The following is a 21,751-nucleotide window of genomic DNA, read 5'->3' as shown; positions in this document are numbered from 1 at the left end:
GCCTTGGGCAAGGCCCTCTGGAGGAAGCCCCTGAATGGAAGCTCCTGAGTAAGAATGCAGAAAATGGGCCTCCCTGGTGGTGCATGGGGTTAGGACGCAACCTATGAAGTTATCTGCAGCCATTGCAGCACAAGTTCCATCCCTGGCCTGCGGAGGAGCTGCCCATATTGAGCAGGAGACCTCTCTTGTCTCACCCACTGCTCCCCTCAGCAGTGTATGTCAGTCAATTTGCCTGTTCTGTTCCCCACTCTGTCTCTGGCGAATCCTCTCACCTCCCCAAACCTCTGGCCTGTACATTAGTTCTTGTATGCCTAAATAAATCTTAAAAAGAAAAAAAAAATGCAGAAAGTATGCTGAGCAGGGCGAGGGGCACGCTGAACCTCACTTCAGAAAACTGCAAAACACTGACAGTGCTCAAGTCTGGTGTTGGGGGGGGCAGCTTCCCCCCTGGCAGAACCTTGTAATTGAACCCAAAAGATCACAAGGGGGATTCTGGTCTGGAGTAGGGTCAGTTTCAGTGCAGATAAGAGAAACAGAAAAATGAGATGAAGAGAGTCACACTTTTATATGATTCAGAAGAGGTTAAGAGAGGATCAGAATCTGGGACAATAGCGAATTTTTGAACTTCTGGATCCTTCTAAAGTGAATCTTAGAATAAAGGGCTAATCATAATGCTCAGCAGCTAGATCACATCCTATCAGCATCATCCCCCTATCCAAAACTAAGATTGCTGAATTTCCCACTGCCCTAATGCCACCTTGCTCTGCGAAGAGGTGGTCTAAGAACTGTACACCTGCCAGTGGGATAATCATCGTAAAGATGCTGCTCAGTGCCTTTTTTTTCATTATAAGACATCTTCTCTCTGGGAACCAGGAGAAATTCATCTCTGATTTCATTATAGGAACAGCAGATGTTTTGTTTTAATGTTACAGACCTGATGAATCACATAAGTTTCTTAATGTTGGCTAACAAAAGTCTCAGACCAAATTTGTGGCTGGTTTTAGACCAAGTATATAGGAATGCTTCGCGTGGATGTTGTGCACTAACCTCATTCTTTGTTGCTCTTAATTTTCCCTCTTTATTTTCCCTTTGTTGTGATTTCCATGGTTATTTTTAATTTATTTTATTTTGTTGTGTGTGTCTTTGCATTCCACCTAAAATCCTTTGTGGAGTAATAAAATTATAATTAAATAAACACATTTAACATATGGAAATCACATCTAAAATGTACATTCGGGTAACCCTTCAACTTATTGCATGACTCAGGAAAAAATATTACCTTCTGTTTGTAATTATGCTCAGGGAGAATGCTGGAGTTCTGACTCTTTCTCCTCACACAATGATACTATTAGAATCATCCATTTCCAATGCTTAGATTAGTGCTTACCAGGAGGAAGTATGTAAAGGGGATAACAGCTCAATAAATGCTCTTGAAAATGTGGGGTTTTTTACATTAAATTTATTTATTTACTTATTTTCTTACATCATTGTTCATTTTTGGACAGTATTTAATTTCTCCCCTCAGGTGTAATCCCTGTGCTTCTCTCACCACCATTGCACCTGTGAGCCATCACTGTAGTCCCTTGTGCTCTTCCCTCCCCTGTTTTAGCCCCTCCCCCTTCCATTTCACTGCTGTATGTCTCAGATCCATGGTCAGCTTGCAAGTTTGGTCTTTTCCTAAATATTGGGCTTTATAGAATCAAATTCTAGTGAAGGAGAACAAGATTTTTATATAGATGCATGTGGAGTTTAACAAGGCCCAATGCATCATTCTACCAATTACGTACAAAGTTAAACTCTGATGAAAAGGAAAGGTCAAAGTGTTGTAGAGCAACCCCGATACAAAACGGGGTGCCTGACTGTGGGTCCTCACCCGCGCGCTTAAAAGGACTTATCAATGCTCTACTGCAGGCACACGTGAAAGGTTAATAAAAAAAGGTGTATTTACAAGGGAAGGGGAAATGAGGAAATGTACAGCTCTGGGAGAAAAGTGGGAGACAAAGTTTTAAATGAGTCCTACCCGATCCGCCGATCAGGAATCCCAAAATGGCGCTCTCAGAGTTCGCCGCCAGCCAGGAGTGGTGAAGCCAGGAGGCGAGCGATGGCGAGCCAGAGAGACCCCAAGGCCCATGTGTTTGGTTTTTATATCCAACCTGGCTGCCCAACTCCACCCTCAGGTCCCAGCCACCCTCCCTTTGGTGGTGATGGGATTTGTCTTTCCCAATGTCTTAATGGCTTTAGTCTGGAGTGGGGGTGGAGTCCACAAAGCCTGTATGGGATTAACTTAGGACATCATTTCCCCCTAACAAAAGGATCAAGAAAGTGGAAATCAATTTGTTGTAAAAGTCAAATTATCCAAAGCTTAAAACAATATCATCAGTCTTTTGCTCCCCTACTGGTCCAAGACCCTGTTTCATGAGGACAGCAACTCTCAGTTCTGGTTTTTGTTTTTGTTTTCCTGCTTGTCTATCCTTCTACATCTCTAAAGATGATGTTTAAGTTGCTATTTTTATTTATCAATTTAAAACATAATCCACAGACTTCTCACTATAGGTAGCAACCTCCTTTACTTCCTGAAATGTTTCCTCATAATTCTGATAATTAAAATTCACTGAGGAGGCTCAGTTGCACATCTGCACAGAGTGGGGTGAGGGCCTAACGTCTAACTGCTCTTCTAAAGACTTTCAAGAAATGGCTTCTCTGTGCCCACACGCCTCTCCCTGCTTCTGCATGCGCCGAGACCTCCCATGAGAAGGGCTTGCCAAATTTCTGAAGGACCAGCTACCTGTCCCTCATCATATCCCCACTGCAGAACCTTGACTTCCCCAAACTCTTCCTCCATCCACTCTCCATGCACATACGTGACTAGGAAGGCTGACATGTCACCAGTCTCCTTTAAGACAAGGGAGTACTTTTCTGCTTCCGAGTCTCCTTGTTGTTTAGGGTAAAATCTGAAAAACGGGAGCAGGAATGTCTTTGTTCAGCCTTTTTAAAATCAGAGCGGATCCACTTTTCTGAAGCTGATTTCCAGACATTTTTCCATAATAAGCAAAAGTGGGAATGTTATAGGACAGGGAGAGGGGTAGCCCAAGCCCCACAAACCTGTCTATTTTAAATGGGTTCTGCCATCCGCCGCATCAACACAAAACATAGGAGACTTTAATGGGAAGGAACTTTAATTAAACTAGGAAACAACACAGGTAAGGCAAAGAGTCTAGTTTCTAAATGAAGCACCCAAAGTTACCCATCCCCTCGTGGGTAAAAGTCCATCCATATGGGATTGGCCCAGAGCAAGGCCCCAAGGCCTGCCACAAGTCTAAAGCATCTTCCAGTGGAGACCCACAGAAAAGGGTCACAAACAACTGGACAAGCCCGGAAGGAAAAGAGCAAAATCAACATCAAGATAAAAGCTGCCATTGTCACCTCCCCATGGGTCTCACCCACATCTGTGTCACCCCGTCCACGACCAAAAGACAAGCGCAGCTTCTTCACGTGTCTCTAGGCTCCATGTGCCTCCTCCAGGTCTCCTGGCTCCATCCTGCTTCCTTCCTCAGTCTCTTCTGCAGCTTCTCCTTTTGCTGCTCAGCTCCACCCTCCCTTGGGTGGGGCAGGGAACCTCCCCCTTTCCTGGGGACCACCCTGTTGCAGGAATGCTTACACTTACCTACTCTTATAGCATAAGTGCCTGACAATTGTTTTTTTAATTGTAATTTAAGTGCCTGACATTAAGTTTTGCATCGGTGAGGCATCCGTTTCAAAGACTTCCATCTCCAACAAATGCACTGCTGGTTACACAACCAGATCATGAACCAGGCTGCCTGCCCTTGAAGTTCCCCTTTTAGGAAGCCCTGGGTGACCTAGATAACTAATCAATTGAGAGATCCATGTTTCCCTTCTCACACTGTCATTCTTGTTTTTGTGTTTTAAATTCACCAATAAACAGTGAACCCCCACTTCCTCTCTCTGTCTCTGTCTGTATGTCTCTCTGTCTCTCCTCCTCCCCTTTCCCAGCCTCACTCCCAGCCTTGCTGTTTGACCCCAGTGCCATATACCCCTAGGACTTGTGACTAATGAAACCACGGTTTTTCAAAGATGTTTATTCCCTGAAGGTTGTTGCTGAGGTGTGTCTTGCAATCACAATAAGAACCACACCAGCCACAACCTTGTTTGGGAAAAAGGCCATGAGGGCTGCCACAAGTAGTGGAGAACCAGGTAAACCTCCCCCCCATATCACCGCCCACTTCCTACCTGGTAGCTCACTATTGAGAACCTGAGACACACACAAAAGAACCGTGTGTGCTAAAACAGCTCACACCATTTTTTCGTGACCTTTTATATATAGAAACTTACAAGTACATACTGCACCAGGCAAATAATTAGTTCCTTCTTCTCCACTTCAGCCTTCTGTCCATCTGTCCTCACTGCATATTTTATAAGCACACAAATCAGTGTGACAAAATGCCTCTAAAAAGGCAGCCAATCTTCAAAGAAACTTAATAAGATATGACCTATTTCATGAAAAGGAAAAAAAAAAACAACAGTGGTTCAAAAATAACTGAAATGTCAACATAATTTGAAAGAAGCCAATTAGTAACACAGATATAAAGATGCTGTGCTTGAGATAAGCTTGATTAGCTAAACAATAAAGCCTTTTAGAAAAAAATTAATAAAACTTATGGTGTTGAAAGCTTATCTCTGATGAGTTGGAAAAGCAAAGAAAAATGATTCTGAACCACCTCCCATTTTAGAAAGATTTTGTTTATCCTTCTTTGCTAAAGTCAGAGCCAACAATTCTGATGGTTTAGATTAGCTTTTAATGCTTCTAGGCACTTGGGTAATCAAATCATTGGTGCATTTCCGGGAACACACTATCTCACCACAGAAGGCAAGCTGAGGAGTGAAGCCTTGCCACAGCCTTCTCTTCGCTTTTACTGCTGCGTCCAGTGGCCTTTAGTCAGAAATGGGCAAAGGACATGGTCACACCAAAGAGATTTGCATGATACACATTCATCCTCTCTGTCCTTAAAGTCCAAGCTCTCAGCAGTCGGCTGAGCGGCCCAGCTTGTAACCAATGGGCACTTCCTGTAAAGTAACTCGGTCACATTTTTCAAAAACTACACTATTGAAGTTGAGACAGCAAGCAATGACAGAGGCAGAGGGGAAGTGAGCGAGGATAAGAGGGGCCCTTAATACTTGAGAATTGTTAGAAAGAAAGTCCTTTTATCTGGAAACCTATGTTAGAGCTACAAATTCACTCTATAAACTAATATAAATGATTCATGTCATAGTTTGGGTGGGGCAGGGAACCTGGAACATCCCCCTTTCCTGGGGACCACCCTGTTACATAGTGACAACAGTTTTAAATTTACATTTTTTAAATTAAAATTAATTGGACCTGAATTCAATTCCTGACTTTGATAAAACTTTTTCTGAGCCTTAGTTTCCTCACCTGTAAAATTTAAATAATAAACCATCTTTGAGGGGTTTTCAAAGGATGTGAAGTAACGCATATAAAATTACTGGCACATGGTAAACAATAAATGAGAGTTACAATTATTTTATTACTATTGGCATTACCTTGTCAAGTGAGACTAGCTCCCAGCCCAGTCCTATCTACCTAAGGGAGGTCTTCCCCTCAGTCAGTTTCTTTTGCCTGACAGAGAGAAATTCATATTCAGCTTTTTTAAGTATATTTCTTTTTTTTTTTTAAGGTTTATTTATTTATTTATACAAGAACCGGGGTACAGACCAGATGCATGGGAGGGTGAGAGGACTCACCAGAGACAGAGCGGGGAACAGAACAGGCTGACTGACGAAATACACTGCTGAGGGGAGCAGCGGGGGCGATAGGAGAGGTCTGCCATGCCATGTGGTACTCTCGCCAGCCGGCTGGCCGGGATCGAACCGCCACTGCGAGGCTGTGGACACCTTCACAGCGCTGCACTCAACCACCTGAGCCACCAGGGGAGGCCTTATTCCCACCAGCTTTTTATGAATTCATCTCAACTATGGGAGATCTGAGTTCTTGAAAAAAAATTCTTCCTTGACTAAACCAGACTCTTCTAAACCTTCTTTTCAACTTGACCTTTCCCTATTACACTTGACTTTGGCTTGCTAAGTCCGGTCTTAGCACAAATCCTGCCAAGCCAGTTTATGGATTTGCCCTTACCCTTGATATCTCACCATCTTGGCCTGCTTTAAATAGGGTCCATTCCTTGCTCTCTGCTGCCCTCTTCAGTATGGAAATTGGCCTTGCATCTCATAGGACCTCAGCAGCAAGTGAGGAAATGCTATTTAGAGCTCAGGTTTATTGCACGCACCTCTGTTCAAGCATCCAACCCCAGTTCCTCCTCAGGAATCCACTGCCCCAGTTTAACCTTGATTCACCACAGGCTTCTGATCCCCAGACCTTGTGTAAGCCCTTCTGTTCATCTTTCAGTCTGCACAATTCCTTCTCCCTCCTTCTTGGTTGTTATGGCTTGGTTTAAGATGGATGATTTTTAATGACTACACACTAGCCAATGAGATAATCAAGATGATTTGTTGCTCTAATTCCACTATAATAACACAGGTCTCTTTTAATGTCCAATTCTGTTTAATAATCAGTATTTGCTTCACCTTTTGAGCATGCTTGAGGGCTGTTACTAAATAAGCACTGACTTCTTTAAAGTAGTTTCCTTTCTTGTTTGCCACTAACAACTTCCTTATCCTTTAGGCCAGAGAAGTAATATTCAAATGGAACCACACAGGAAGCACAAAAATATTAGGTGGGATTAAGAGAAAAAAATATTAGAACTTTTATTTTTATGTAGTATATTTAATTTCATCCTTCTTAAATTTCAATTTTAGACAATGTTTTATTGTACATACATGTTGTTAGTGAACTAGTACAGGCATGTACTAGTTATAAATAAATACATATGTACTGTGGGGGATGGCTAGTTTTATTTCATTATTTTGTTTATTGTGGAAGAAACGCATAATCATAAAAGTTTGGTAACTGCTATTCTAGATGACTGTCATCCTAGCTGTGTGTCAGAATCATTATAGGCGCTTTTTTAAAAATTATGTTATGGAAACAAATTATGTTATGGCCCAACCCCAGTCTTAAAGAGTGAAGCACAGGATATGTGAAAATTTAAAAAGCACCTCCTGGTAAATCTTATCCCTGCTAAAAATTCACACTGTTCTCTAGACAATGAGCTCACTGAGGGCAGAATATTGCTTTCTTGCTTATCATTGTATCTACAGAGCCTGAGTAAGTGAGCCACAAGCCAGAGACAGCCCTTGTCAATTCCCTCAGTCTTTGTTTTTATGCTTCAAGTTTTTATAAGATTTCTCACACAACCAAAATCTCATCATCTAGAAAACTGAGTAGCTTATTTGATCACTTTTGGTAAATGGGTGTCTAATGTTAACATATTTTAGCATTTATTGTTTCTATTATAAATTCTACTATGAAAAAATTCTTTCTATATAAACCATCCTCCTATCTAAACAATTATTTGCATAAGATACAATCCTAGAAGAAGGTTGTCTAAATCAAAGGGTAGACTGTTTTACAGTCTATAAACAATTGAACATTGAACCCCTCACAACTCCCTTCCCCCAACAGTAGACTCTGGTTTGAGGAACAAAGGTTTGTAGTGGTGTGTGTGTGCATGTGTGTGTGTGTGTGTGTGTGTGTGTTTCAGCAGAATTAAAATGCTTTGTAGAGCTTTGTGAATGAATTCCTGTCCCTGTTTCTATCCCTTACTGGCTGTGACACTTAGATTCTTTATGGCTAAGTTCCTTCACCAGTCATGTGAATATTCGCAGCTATATGACAGTGCTGCTGATCCTGAAGCACTATTAGGTGTTAGAGATAAAGAATTACATTTTATACCTGATATAGTTCCAAAGGGACAAAAGCCTCAGAGTCTAGCAGTGGTTGCCATGAAAAGATGCATCCTGTCTCTCTTGTGTTAACACCTACTGTCTATGCATATGAGGGGTTGAATGCTAAAGCCTGGGGTGAAGCCCAGTAACTCCCAGTATGAGACTCAAGAGACTTAGGCCCCTGAAGAAGCTGCAGAGGTATTTAGGAACTGCAGCCAATGGGTCACCTCAAAAATCTCAAGAGTGAGTCTTACTCTTTGTGAGAGGTAGAGCAACATGTTGAACACTGACAGAAATGACCAGGAGCAGCTGGAGCACTGCAGTTTTTCTTTTCAAGGTGTGCCAAGAAAACCAGTCAGGCAAGTTCCCATGGTGCCAAGCCACTATAAAGAGAAGCAGCTGCCCTCTCCACTCTCCCCTCCCAGAAACCACCAAGCACAAGGATGGCTGTCCTTTGGAACAGTTGTGTAAGAACAACCCAAAATGCAGGTCCCTTCTCCCAATCCCTAGAGATTTTGATTCCCTAGGCTCTGGAATCTGCATTTCCTTCAGTGAGGTTGATGTAGGCAGCCTGAATACCAGAATTGGAGATACACTGGCCTGGTCAATGTTGCCTTAAATAGGGAATAGTACACTTGAGAAGTCATTTCACCTCCGTGGGCCCTCTTTCTTATTTTAAAGCTTTATTTTCACAACTACGAAAGCAACACTCATTCATCATAAGGCTGGTGCTCTCGATTGGAAACAGTAGATGGGAAAAGCACCCCTATAACTTAAAGCGCTCATTTAAGGTCCTGTAATGCTGTCTCCTGCCTCTCAGTGACCCTGAGCTCACCACAAACATCTGGCTAGTTAGCACTGTAATCCAACACGAACACGCACCTCTGAGCCCCTGCCCTGAGATGAAGACCTGTTCTCCTGCATGTTTGTGTGTTTTGCTGTGACAGAGCAATGCTGGCCTCCCAGTAGGCGATGTCTCTGGATTTGCTGCATGGCTTTCCTGGCGCTCGGAGTTGTGGCTGCTGTGCTCGGTCTTGTGATCACCTTTGGGATTCCTATAAAACCTGCAAGTATGTATCTCCCTTAGGTGACAGATCTGTTGAGAATTCACTCTACCAACACGAGTGTAATTATTCCCCACATACTTCCAAAATGGGTGAGTCTCCTGATGTGGATGATATGGGTGAGTCTGTGGATAATGGGTGCTTGGTACCATGGTATGTGGCAACCATTACTCTGGATACTTTATCCATCTCATCTTTGTTCTTTTAAATTTTGTTTCTTTTTTAATTTAATTTAATTTTCATCCTTTTCAACAGTGTTGCTAGGTGGTTGTTGTTATCACCATTATGCATAGAGACCAAGCAGCCTTTGCCCACTTGTGTCTATCAAGTGTCTCTTTTTCTTAACAAACTTGCCAAGTTCCACTTAAAAAAAATGAGTGGAGAATCAGAAATAAGTTGACTTATCAAGATCAAATAGCTAGTAAATCAGTAGAGCATATATTCAGTAGGGTGGCCTGTTCAGCACTGGTAGTAATTCACGAGAAATCAGCCACAAAGCAAAGCAGTTCATGGATTAAGAATACAAACTGTGTTGTTAACTCCCTCTTAATTACCCACCTAGTCTCGGCTACAAAACTTCAAGATACAAAGTGCACCTTTACCAAGCCCTCTCCAATACTGAGTAGTATCTGAAATATTCCCAGCCTGTTGACCATTTGCCATTCCACATACCAATCAGAAATTGTCTGGAGATGTATTGTGTAAATATGTTTGAGTTCTGTGTTATTAATCTGCTATTTACATCTTAACTTTCATCAAATTTTTGTAGTATTAAACATTTTTTTAAAGTTCCATTCTATTATGTTTTGAAAAACTCCCAGTCACTTTTGAGTGGGGAGAGTCATTACATTTAAACAATAATCTCAATTTAATTCAGTGTCATTGTGAGGTTGGTGTAGCAAGTTATCTTTGTTCCCATTTCTAAGTAAACAATGGAAGGGTCATACAGAAACAATTCGTCAGAGCTGACATCAAGAGACCAGTCACGTTGATCCCCTCCCAGTCACTTCTATTCCTTTTCAGTCAGGCCTGAGTCCACACTGGTTTGCCCAAATGCCAGTGGTATTGCACGAAATGCAAGCTGCCTGGGCCCCAGAGTTTTGGACATGGGTGGGGGCAGGTTGGGGAGAAGAATAATTGTATAGAAAGAAAACTGGGAAGTGGGAAGGAGGAAGCAGGTTATTATAATATTAAATCTTGATTGATGTTCATGGCCATGGGTGTACACGTCAAGCTGTTTCATAAACCTTCCAGATTTACTGTATCGACCATGTAAAACAACTTCACGTCAGCTGGGCTTCTTGTGTGATGACCTTACAACTTGCTTGCCACCCTCCCTGCTTTGTAATGGCAAGTTGGACTGCAATCATGGTGAAGATGAATCTTCTACCTACTGTGGTGAGGTGGACAAATAATCAAAATTAGAGACTAGTTACCAGCAACTAATAATTAAAATGAATTATAATTAAAACATTATTGTACATGAATGTTTTGTTGGAAATAATGCCTTTGTCCAATATAGGCCAAATGCCCAGCAGTCTCCCACAAAACTTGATATTCAAGTGTCCCAACCATAAGACTTGGACCTTCATGGACAAGGTGTGTGATACCAGAAATGATTGTGGCGATTGTTCAGATGAATCAGGTAAAAATGAAAATATGTAACTGATGTTTCAATGGGTTCTTAGAGTGGCTACCTTTCACTTCAATGACATAAATTAATTCATATTTAGAAAACTTCTCTAGGACATTTACATCCATGATTGAGCTATTCTATCACTTCCAGTAGTTTGCATATTTAAGGTAGGCCAATTCTCAAGCTAAGAAGCGAATAAAGCCAGATTTGCAAAGATTAACAAAGGAAATAATCTTGAGGGACAATTTGATTACCAATTTTAATATTTGCACATTTTGACTCCTGGTATCAAATTTCTTTTGGATTCCTTTGAAATGTTGGTAAAGATCAAAGGAAAGTTGAATGCTTTGACTCAAAGTTCTTTTTGTTTATTTAATGGATGGTATTTCCTTGTCCCACCTTCCCCACTCTACTCTGCTTTCCAGTCTTCTCTCTGGAGGTTTAACAGGGCACAGCACCCTGATTACTTTATAATCTGGCAAGACTGGATTATTCTACAGTCATCACAGCACATCATTCCAATATCTGTGGCCTCAACCAGTATGTAAAAGACTTATCAATAATAGGGAACACTAACTAGATCTCACTAGATCATTTCCTGCCCTTTTGTCTGATAAAGATGGAGGGCAGACATAGAACTTCCTAATAGTTATATGTCACCTAACACTATGTTGAAAATAAAAGTCTAAAAATATAAACAGACCCTTCATTCTTTTTAGCTGCCAATTAGCAAGCTGATTCTCTTCCCTGCTTATTGAACATGCAAAATCATACAGGCCCTTCCTTGTTTATGTAATGCATCATTGTGCTTATTTTTTCACTGGACAGTGGTATTACACTGCTTGGCTTTACAAAGTACAAATTATTTCACCCAAACATGCAGAATCTTTAATGAACATTTGCAATTTTCCCCTTGGACAGTTTTGCTAATATTTTTAAGATCCAAAGGGTTCTTTTCTACTAGCATCATTCCCAGTTCACCTTGACATTTTAAGTTATGGTTTTACAAATAAATGACTTTGTCTAGTTTTACAGTGCCCAGAGTGTTCAGGCTGGAGATGTGATACTGTTTTCTTTGCCGACTGTGCCTGCATTCCCAAAACACGCTGCAAAAATGGCATTCAAGACTGTGCTGATTGGAGTGATGAAAATTTATGTGACTAGAAGATTTTTCTAAACTTTGTTTTGGAAAAGCTGAAAGTGGTTATTACTTCTCTTAAAACTTCTCTCCCTGCAAAATAACACTGGGGTGGTGAGCAGCTACTAAAGTCCATGCTTTCTGTTAGTAGACCCAAACTTTACGTTGTTCATTTTAAAACTTATTTCAAATCTTAGAATATAGCTTTCTGCCCAGTGCACCACAAGGTTATTATGGGGATGACTCATGTGTACTCTAGTTCGATTATTTCAATAAAGGATATTAATGTTAAGAGTTCTCAGATCAAAATCAGTGTCAGTCTCTTCATTAGTGTAGCTCTGGTTCAGTTCGACTGAAAGCTAGTTTGGCCCACGACCAAAGTGGACAATAGCTAACATGTAGTCACAAGTGCCAAAAGATCAACCAGACAAGTAGCATCCATCTACCCTTTTATCTTTGCCAGGGTCTGGAATTCTTTCCAGTAGGTACTGAACTCAAGAGCAGACCTTGGTTTTGAATCTCATCCTACCAGCTATGATTGATTTATTGATAAATGAATTGATAAATCAACGAGATGATGTAAAATTTGGTACAGGAATTGTGAATAATTAGTAAAGAATAGTGAAGAATATGGTAGATTGTTACAGCTCAAAAACATGCATCCCACTCTATTTTTTTGGTGTGTGTGGGACCCTCACCGGTGGCCGGGGATCAAACTGGCACTGCAGAGGCTGAGGGCAGCCTCGCAACCCAGCGCTCAACCGCTGCGCCACCAGGAGAGGCCCTGCATCCCACTCTTGGGGGATTATGCTCCCCAACCCTCATGGCCATCAGAATTCACTAAGTACATAACTGGCCTGGGCTGATGAAGTACTATCATTAACTATCATTATTACTTCCCAACATAAGTTTAAGAGCCAGCTGGTTGTTTGCCTTCTCTGTTCCTGTCCTGACTCTGGCAGTGTTCCACTTAGAGGTTGCTCCTGGAGCAAAATGGTGCCCAGCCACAGACAAACTACAACATCAAGTATTGACAAACCTTTGTTGCAATTTAATTTTGTCATGTTATTGTAGCATAACTCTGCCTAATCTGATATGAAAGGTGTCAAAAAAAATATTTATTCACAGTCCCAAACACACCAGATAATTCAATGGACCAAATGATTAACATTTTTAGAAGTTAGGGGAAAGTCTGAATACAGATATAACAGGATTAACCTTAACCAGCATCAGCTACAAAAAGCAAATTGCTCAAGATAAACGAAGGCTCCAAACCTGCTACACCTCTCCAGCTTTCCTATATGGCTCACCGTAAACTGGAAAGGTATTTAATGGCATTCTTTACATGTTCATGTCAACCTGTCACTGATAACCCAATCTCTTGGGATGAGATAATAAAATCTCTAGTTATGCTATGAAGTGCACATGTGGAGTCAGAGTGTCAGCATCACCATCACCCAGTTTACCAGAAACGCAAATTCTCAGGCCCCACTCCAGACCTCCTTAGCCCAGTTTAGCAATTCTGCTTGCTTTAGTCAATCACATACAAGTGACAGTTGTGGCTACCAGCTTCAAGAGGCAACTGACCCACTATCTTCTCACTCTGCCAGGAAGCTGAGTGTCCCAGATAGAGACTGGCCTAAATATGCGACTTCGGTTGAATGGAATAGTTTGGAAACACAATATTTTATAAACAAGAGTCCTTGTTACTGTAGCAGTATACTTCAACAGGACTGATAAGACATTCTTGGTAGAAAATACAATGTTAAAATACACAAATAACTATATTTAAAATGTGCAAAATTCCACTTTTTGACAGTTAAGGAATAGTGACACTTTCATATGACTGTATAGTACCTTCAAAAGGTAATGCACATTGGTTATGAAAATTTGTCATGTTAAGTTTTTGTAAAGCTGCTTCAACATGATTGCTAGTTTTTCAAAAGTTCTCCTGTATCAAGGAAAGTTTCTGGAGTAATTGAACTGTTCAGTATCCGGATTATGGTGGCAGTATAAGCAATACATTTCTTAAAACTTATCAAATTCATTAATTTTAAAAAAATTTTAAGAGAAATGTTGCTTTATTCATTTAAATTGTTTTTGATTAAGGAAACAAGGTGACATTCCTATTACAAACACTACTTTTCTGGTCTCTCAGAGAATATCCCCTATAGGCTGAGTGAGATTAGCTTTTTTTTTTTTTTAAGATTTATTTATGCATATAAGACCTGGGGTGCAGGCCAGAGGTGCGGGCAGTGAGAAAATTCACCAGAGACAGAGCAGGGAGCCAAACAGGCAGATCTACTGAAATACACTACTGAGAGGAGCAGCAGGAGACAGGAGAGGTCCACTGTGCCATGTGGGTCACCTTCCTGGCCCAGCATGGGCTCCAACTCACCCGCAAAGGATGTGGATAGCTTCACAGCTCTGTGACTTAACCCCGTGTGCCACCAGGGAGGCCCAGATTAACTCACTTTTTTAAAGTAACCTTGGATTACATCTATAGAGTGGAGCTTCTAGTCTCTACCTTCAGAGACTCAGGATCAAATGAGAGAAAATTAAGTGCGACAATATATACAAGGCACTCACAATACAGACAATATTAATAGAAATACCCTAACTTATTAGGATTATCCTATTCTCATTTACAATTACACCCATTATATAGATATCGGAAATGCTGCTGGAGAAAAAAAGGATCTACCACCTGTACATACTGTCATTTAAAATCTTTATTCAAATTCCATCAAAGATTATCAGTGATATTACATGCCATGATTAGCTTTCTATAACAACTTTGCTTTCTGTGTACAAATCAGTGTCAATGAAATAAAAAATAAAGCTGTATACTAGGCAAAGGATTTTATTAACCTGTTTCAAACATTATTCCAGGATTCTTCAGCTTAATTAGCTGCAAAGAATGAATTGTGTATAAGCAAAAACTGAAACGAGCTGCAGTGTCCAAGGGGCTCAAGCTTAAAAATATTAGAGATCTAGATTTTATCAGATCCATGAACAAAATTTTAAAAAGCAGTCATAATATAAAATAGCAGCTCCCAGTAACTTCTTCAAGTTTTATCATCTTCAGAAGTTGACTCAATTCAGTTTGCTTCATTTTTGGAAGCCTCATCAAAATTCTCCACAAGATCTAGAAAATTAAAATGGTAGAAATTCAGAAAAAAGTCAAATCCACAATAATCATCAGATCTTTGAAGAGACAGAAAACACTTTCAACATATAGCCAACAGTTAAATCAGGGTATAAATTTAAACACTAGTGTTTATTTCCAATGAGACCATTAGTCATTTGGCATATTTTTAAGTGTCCATTCTGGCATATACTTAAAATGAGGGAAGAGGGAATGTCATTAAATTCGCCAGTGGCACAGTACTGTGCATAAGCAAGTACATGTACTCCCCCCATTCCTCTTTCACGCCAATAATTAAAATGAAGCAATATAATGCAGTAGTCAATTTGGGGAAAAGGACCAAGGAGTACCATGACACCCAATTTGAAGTTTTCCCAGATTCCTAAGGATACCTATCTATGCAAAGTGTACATATTTATGAGTCTAGTGATTATATTAATTTGTTTTACAATGAATAGAAAAATGCCTCAAGGGTCTCTCCACTGATTTTAGAAAGGTTATATCCCAAGATATTTGAACAATTTCTCCATGACTTTTCATAAATTTAATGACCTCAAAAAAATAGGAAACAAGGATCATTTGTCATCTGTAAGTAGTTATAGCTTTAGGTCACAACATACAGTTGGATTAAAGTTTGAAATCTCAAACAGAAAAAAACCCAAGTATACAAACGAAAAGTTAAATAACACTGCTTTATTTTCTTCATTCTAAGTGAGGTTCATGTCTTCCTTTTTCCTACCTCCTATCCCAAAGTAGTCTTTCCTATAGCATAAAGACTCTACTATCTCCTGTTAAGGTTCTCTAGAATTTAATCACAAGTGACGGCTCCTACCTGGAACTTCATCATCATCATCCTCTCCAGTGGCAAGGGGTGCTTTTCCATCCACAGCTGGAAAAGGAAAATGTCACTGTTAACCAACACATTTGTTTAAGTCTTCAATAAACAGTAACCAGAACAACAGATAAAGTTCAAATACTGTTACAATTTATATTCACCATGACAACAGTGACATGTGGGATGTTCTCTATACCACATCCATATTCTGATGTCCACAAAGCATACTGGAATACTATCAATAGTAACACTCAAAAGATCAAATTCCAGGGCCTCCCCTGGTGGCACAGTGGTTGAGCGCTGGGTTGCGAGGCTGCCCGCAGCCTCTGCAGCGCCAGTTCGTTCACCGGCTGCCAGCGAGGGTCCCACCAAAAAAAAAAAAAAAAAAAAAAAAAGGATCAAATTCCATGCCTATCTTGTAAATCTCTCTGGTCTACCATAGGTCCTGAGTTAGTATAGGGAGTTCTGTGGGTAAGGAAACTCTACACGTCCAATTGTAACAAGATTTATTTTGGGAGGTAGATGAAGAAACTTTTTTCAAATATTCTATTATTCTGTACATGGGGCAAGAGAGATGTTCAATAAACTGTTAATGAAAAACTAATATTATCTAAAATTAAAAATCTTTGGTAAGCAGCCACTTTCCTTTTATTACATAAAAAAAGTGAACTATACTTGCAAGCTGAGACCTCACAGACTATGATTTTCAGTAGGGTATCTGTTCTTCAGCTCTGAAAGTCTAGGAGCATCAGTATAAAGTAGCAATATCCCCTCATGCAGTCATTCAAATATACAATTATCTGCCCTGAACAAACTCCTATTAATACTATTTAAAAAAAAAAAATCATACTACATTAAAAAAATAGTGGCAGATTAATTCTAAAAGATCACTGGTAATATCAGTTGTATAAATATAGCTGAAAATAATCAGATTAATTTATATTTTGAATCAATTCTAAAGTGCCAGTTATCAAAAAGGCCCAAATTAATATTTCTCGTTTCCAGCTAATAAACATAAAATTTTAAGTCTCTGATCCAAAGCAAGAAAATTAGTAGAAAACGAGCACTGCTCTGAATTGCTTATAATCACAACATGCTAATTATAGAATATACTAAGGAACAATTGCTTAAAATGCTTGAAAACTGATACCGTTTAGAGGAAATTTCATTTCCAAATTTTTATATTTGTAATAAACTTATATATTTGTAAATTAATGAATTTATAGTAAAGACATCCATATCTACTTTGTGTCACAAGTTGTTAGAAATCTGTTATTAAGCTGGTAATCCTCAGCAAAACCACTACTTGGAAACTCACATTGTTTAGGCAGAGCTTCAGCCAGTCTCCTTAAGCTAGTCAGACTGTCTGCACCAAGCTGGTTTAAGATGCTGGGTAACATTTCTGTCAGCTGTTTTGTTTCAGCATGACCTGTAATGGTGAAAGTGTTTGCTGCCAGAGATGCCTGAACCTTAGGGTTGTTAAAGTGGATCACTGTTCCTTGGTTTGTGAACATATTCACCTATAAAGAAGAAGAAGAAGAAAAAAAACTAAATTAGCAACACCCACCAAAATTCCTTTCAAATCAAACACTTTACTAAGCAAAAACTGAAGTTCTGACTAACTCAGTATTTCACTGAAGAACAGATTAGATTCTGCCTAGAATGTGAAATCAATCTCCTTGCTTTCAGACTTAGCAATCTCTCTAATATTCATTAAAACAGTAGAAATGTATTTTTAAAAGACAAATTCTCTATTGGAAGTAGTCAAAAATTTTAACGCCCTAACTTTTTTCAGAGAAATCCTGTTTTATAAAGACACAGTATTTGAAACTTACCTCTTCAATACCAGAGATATTGTTTACCCCTAACTTCTTTAAGGAGAACTGAAGTTTTTTATCATCTGCTGTAGCTGTTCTGTGAACCACCTTCTTCTTTCTGCGAGCAGTACCCTAAAGTGAAAAGGGAGGAAAACACATACATATCCTGTAATGAAAGATTTTTTCAAATGGAAAGTTTCTAATTCTGATTATCTGAAACTGTATTATAAAACTACCATAACCATAAACTTATGCAGTAAATAGACAGGTAAAGGCACTTAAATGAAAGAGGGAAAGTATCGACAAACCCTTAACTTCTAAATTTCCAATTTTGACCTTTCAAAGTCCTACTCTTTAAATTATCTGCTATAAAAGGGATCAAAGAGAAATCATGTGTCAAACTAAAGCATTATTTAGAAGTTTCATTTGCAGAACTATTAACCTTTTCTGTTTCCACATTAGAGAAAAATCAGCATCCATTAATATTCACAGCAAGACAGTACATGACACAGTCGAATGAGTCTGCAAGTAGACAGCTATAGCACCCAAAAGTAAAATCTGAACTTACACAAGGCACCCACATGATCTGCTCCACCCCTTCTATGCTGCTCTCAACTCTATCTCCTAGGACACATGCAGACCCAAACCTCCCTGATATTCCTCAGATAGGCCAAATGGGAGCCTTTGCACATAATGTTCCTCTTTCCCCCTAGCATCTTCATGGCTCACTCTCTCACTATAGATTTTTGTCACCATATCCAAGTTGCCTTTTCCAACCACTCAATGCAAAATAGCAAAACCCCCATGCTGATCATTTTTTTTTACCTATCCAGGTTTATTTTTCTGTGTAATACTCACTACAGTAAGATAAATAATGTATTGTCTGCCTCCCCTCACTAGAATCTAAGTTCCTTGAGGTCTTCTATTGGCTAAACCCAGTATATTAAGAACAATATCTGCCCCACTGAAGGCACTCAACAATTTAATGAATGAATCAATACAGGCTTCAGAAAAACCTTTACACACCAAGCCTCTAATCTCCCCTTTCTCACATATATTCCATGAACTAGGGCAAATGTGACTACTCATTGCTTAAAACTTTTTTTTTTTTAAAGTAACACTCTTACGGACTTTCTCATATAGACTATACCCATTATGTGATACTTATGGTTCCTTCAAGGAAAGGCTACCACCCACCTACTTCACTGTCCCTCAACTTCCATGCCAATTCCTAGTAATCCTTTTAAAATCCTATTCAAGTCATTATCTCTTCTGTACCTTCCTTAAACCGCAATTACCACTCCCCAAACCAAATCATTCCCATTTCTGTATTTTGAAAATGATTCTATTGCAGCATTACGCAAGACACACCTACTCTTCCCCTAGCCTTAAAGTCCCTCCATGGGCTTTACACTTCAATTTTACATTCTCAGAATCCAGCATAGTGAAGGCTTAAATAAACTATAGTTTAAGTAAAGAAAATATGAATAGCTACAAAATATACTGGTTAGGAAACCCCAAAAAAGTTTCAATAAGTGGTCATGCACACACCAAGTTTTTAGAGAATCCTCTCTACAAGACATCCTAAAAAACCAAGTGATTTTAAAAACAAAACTAGCACATATTCTATATGTTCTGTACACTTAACAAATGTAGAATCAATTTTCAGTAATGCTCCATCTGATCAAATACAGACAGAAAGGGCTTATAACATTTATCTAAAATCATCCAATACCTGAAGATTTCTGTAAGGCAAAACTTACCCACTTAAACTTCACATTTCATATTGTTTTCAAGAAGGCAAAGAAAATGTCTCCAAATTACAGTGACAGCAAAAATATTTCCTATACTAAATTTCATCTTTTCTTTACCCTTGAATGTCATCTCTTCCAGGTTAAAGACTAATGGATAACCAGGGCAACAACAAAAAGATGTCACACAACTACATTACTCATATTCCTTCTGAAACCTCTACTGAAAGGAATGGGGGTTCAAGACACCAATATAGGGCCTCCCCGGTGGTGCAGCGGTTGAGTGCTGGGCTGCAGAGCTGCCCACAGCCTCTGCAGCGCCGGTTTGATCCCTGGCTGCTCAGGCAGCATTTGAGGGTCCCACATGATGCGCAGACCTGCCGCGCCCACTGCTCCCCTCAGCCATGTATTTCATCAGTCTGCCTGTTCTGCTCCCCGCTCTGGCTCTGGTGAATTCTCTCACCCTCCCGCGCTTCTGACTGTACCCAGTGCTCGTATTTAAAAAAAAAAAAAAGACACCAATATAAGAGCTTCCAAACACTGATCCACTAAGAATGTGACAAGTTTTTCTGGGACCTGAAGGCCACACCCAACTTACAACAATTACTAAAAAGAGCAAGAAACACCTACTATTGTTAATGGTAGGTGTAGTTCTTGAAGACTACTAGTTTCAGTGGATTAAAAAAAGGATCAGGATACATTCACTACTTACATAGTTTAGTATTTTAACAGACGAACTTACTAGTGCAACTTTTGGATATTTTAAGGTAGACCATTTGATTGTTAATGCTTATAGCTGGAAAAAAACTAATAGGTAATAAACTTGCACTATGGAAGATTTACAAGTTTTACCAAGTAAAGACATGCTTTATTCCCACAAGCTACCACACCTTGTTAAAAGAATAGGAATGTGCTAACACAATGCAAAATACTACTTACTAGGTAGATCTCTGTCTAAAGTGGGTTTCAAATTTAAGTAATTACTTAGGAAACAACCTAAAAATTTACAAAGTGCAAAAAAGAATTCCCCTGAAGGAGATTAGGGAAAAAACAAGTAAGCAAAAACAAATTATTTAAAAGCCTACCAATCACTCATTCCCTAATTTTAACATAATTAGAAAGTCAAAATGAAAAGACCGGTTTAGGCACTATTTTCAAATCCATAGTCTACTGCTCTTAAATTCCAAAATGTATCTGGTGAAAGATATCTTCCAATATCTTAGAAAATACCAACTGCTCTAGATCACATTTAGCTAAGAAAACATAAGAGAGGTCTTACTTTACGAGAAACATAACTATTAAGCACAAGCATTATTCTGAACCTTAAACCAGTTGAAAGATACAGCCACAATGATGACCTTACTGAAATAACACTTTTCTTACTAATTAAGAACGCTGTAACAGTGAAAACATTTACATAAAAGCAATGGACCTAGTTCAATTGCACTTTCCATATTGATTTACCTTTCTTCCTTTTAACATACAACTTGTAGACCTCATTAATATACTCTATTGTGTCTCTGATTTAGTCCCCAACTTCCCCTTCCCTTGTGTAGCCAACTCTGCGGAATTCTCTTTAGACAAAGTGACAAGAATACCAGAAATGCCAAAAGAACACACAAAAAAACAAAAAACCTTTGAAACTTTGAAATATTACTACTTACTTTCCCACCAATGCGCACTTGGGCCTGCAGCTTGGCGAGTTTCTCCTGGTTCATGATAGTTTCTTTCATCTAGAAATACAGGAAACCCTCAGCGAGAAAAGGTCTATCTCACTCTAGCATTCCACGCTTGTAATTTCCCAAGACACCAGCAGGAAAAAATGCCTTACACAGGCCGAGGCCTGGATCCCAATCCACCCCGCAAAGCTCCCAATTTCAGTTTCAAGGAGGCCAAAAAGGACCCCCATTTCCAGGCCCCAGCCCCCCTCTCCCCAGGCCCAGGATAAGGGCCCTAACCCACGCCTAAGTCAGCACCCCCACCCCCCGCCCCGGCTCGGCCGCGGCCTAGCCAGGGCCTGCCCGGCCCGGCCACTCTCCGCAAGCCTCGCGGTACCTGAGGCTCCTGTCCTCGGGTTCCGCCGCGAGGTGGAGGAAGAGACGGAGTCGCCTCGCCCCCAGGGCAGCCGCCCCTGGCTCGACCTCGCCCCCGAGAGTCAGCCTGAGTGGGTGCGCCTGTCCGTCGCATCGCCTTCCTCAGCCCTGTCCCTCCCTGTCTCGCTCCTTCCGGGCACTTCCCGCCCCCGTTCCCGTCCTCCTCCCACGCCGGCGTCCAGAGACGTTTTGTACCTTGTTGGAGTGGAATAGGGGCCGCGCGGGGGACTAGGGTTGGCGCTCAGGGGGTCTCGGGCAGACCAGCTGAGATTAGGCGCACACACGCGGGGACGCAAGATGGCAGCTAGAGGGAGACCGGAAGTGACGCGCGCCACTTCCGTCCTCAAACAGGAAATGGGTTTCGCCGCGAGTGCGGGGCCTCCTTGCGCAC

At 40.2% G+C, this 21,751-nt stretch overlaps 1 protein-coding gene across 2 annotated transcripts; it reads right to left on the bottom strand.

Moving 5' to 3' along the window:
• Positions 1-14,563: 14,563 nt before the first annotated feature.
• On the bottom strand, positions 14,564-21,700 carry BTF3 (basic transcription factor 3). Of its 2 annotated transcripts, none has more exons than XM_037530067.2 (6): positions 21,323-21,700; positions 20,932-21,000; positions 17,535-17,648; positions 17,018-17,219; positions 15,697-15,753; positions 14,564-14,864 (listed from the first exon to the last, which is right to left on the bottom strand). In XM_037530067.2, exons 1-6 carry the CDS (start codon positions 21,452-21,454, stop codon positions 14,818-14,820), a joined length of 621 nt encoding a protein of 206 aa, XP_037385964.1. In that variant the 5' UTR covers positions 21,455-21,700; the 3' UTR covers positions 14,564-14,817. The 2 variants fall into 2 exon arrangements, with proteins under 2 accessions (XP_037385964.1, XP_037385963.1); XM_037530066.2 differs by having other exon boundaries at positions 21,556-21,696.
• Positions 21,701-21,751: the final 51 nt, after the last annotated feature.

Source organism: Talpa occidentalis, unplaced genomic scaffold, assembly GCF_014898055.3.
Source record: "Talpa occidentalis isolate TD23 unplaced genomic scaffold, MPIMG_talOcc4v2.1 talOcc4.6, whole genome shotgun sequence".
NCBI lineage: Eukaryota > Metazoa > Chordata > Mammalia > Eulipotyphla > Talpidae > Talpa > Talpa occidentalis.
Note: the sequence above shows the minus strand (reverse complement) of the source record. Positions and strands in the feature narration are given on the sequence as shown.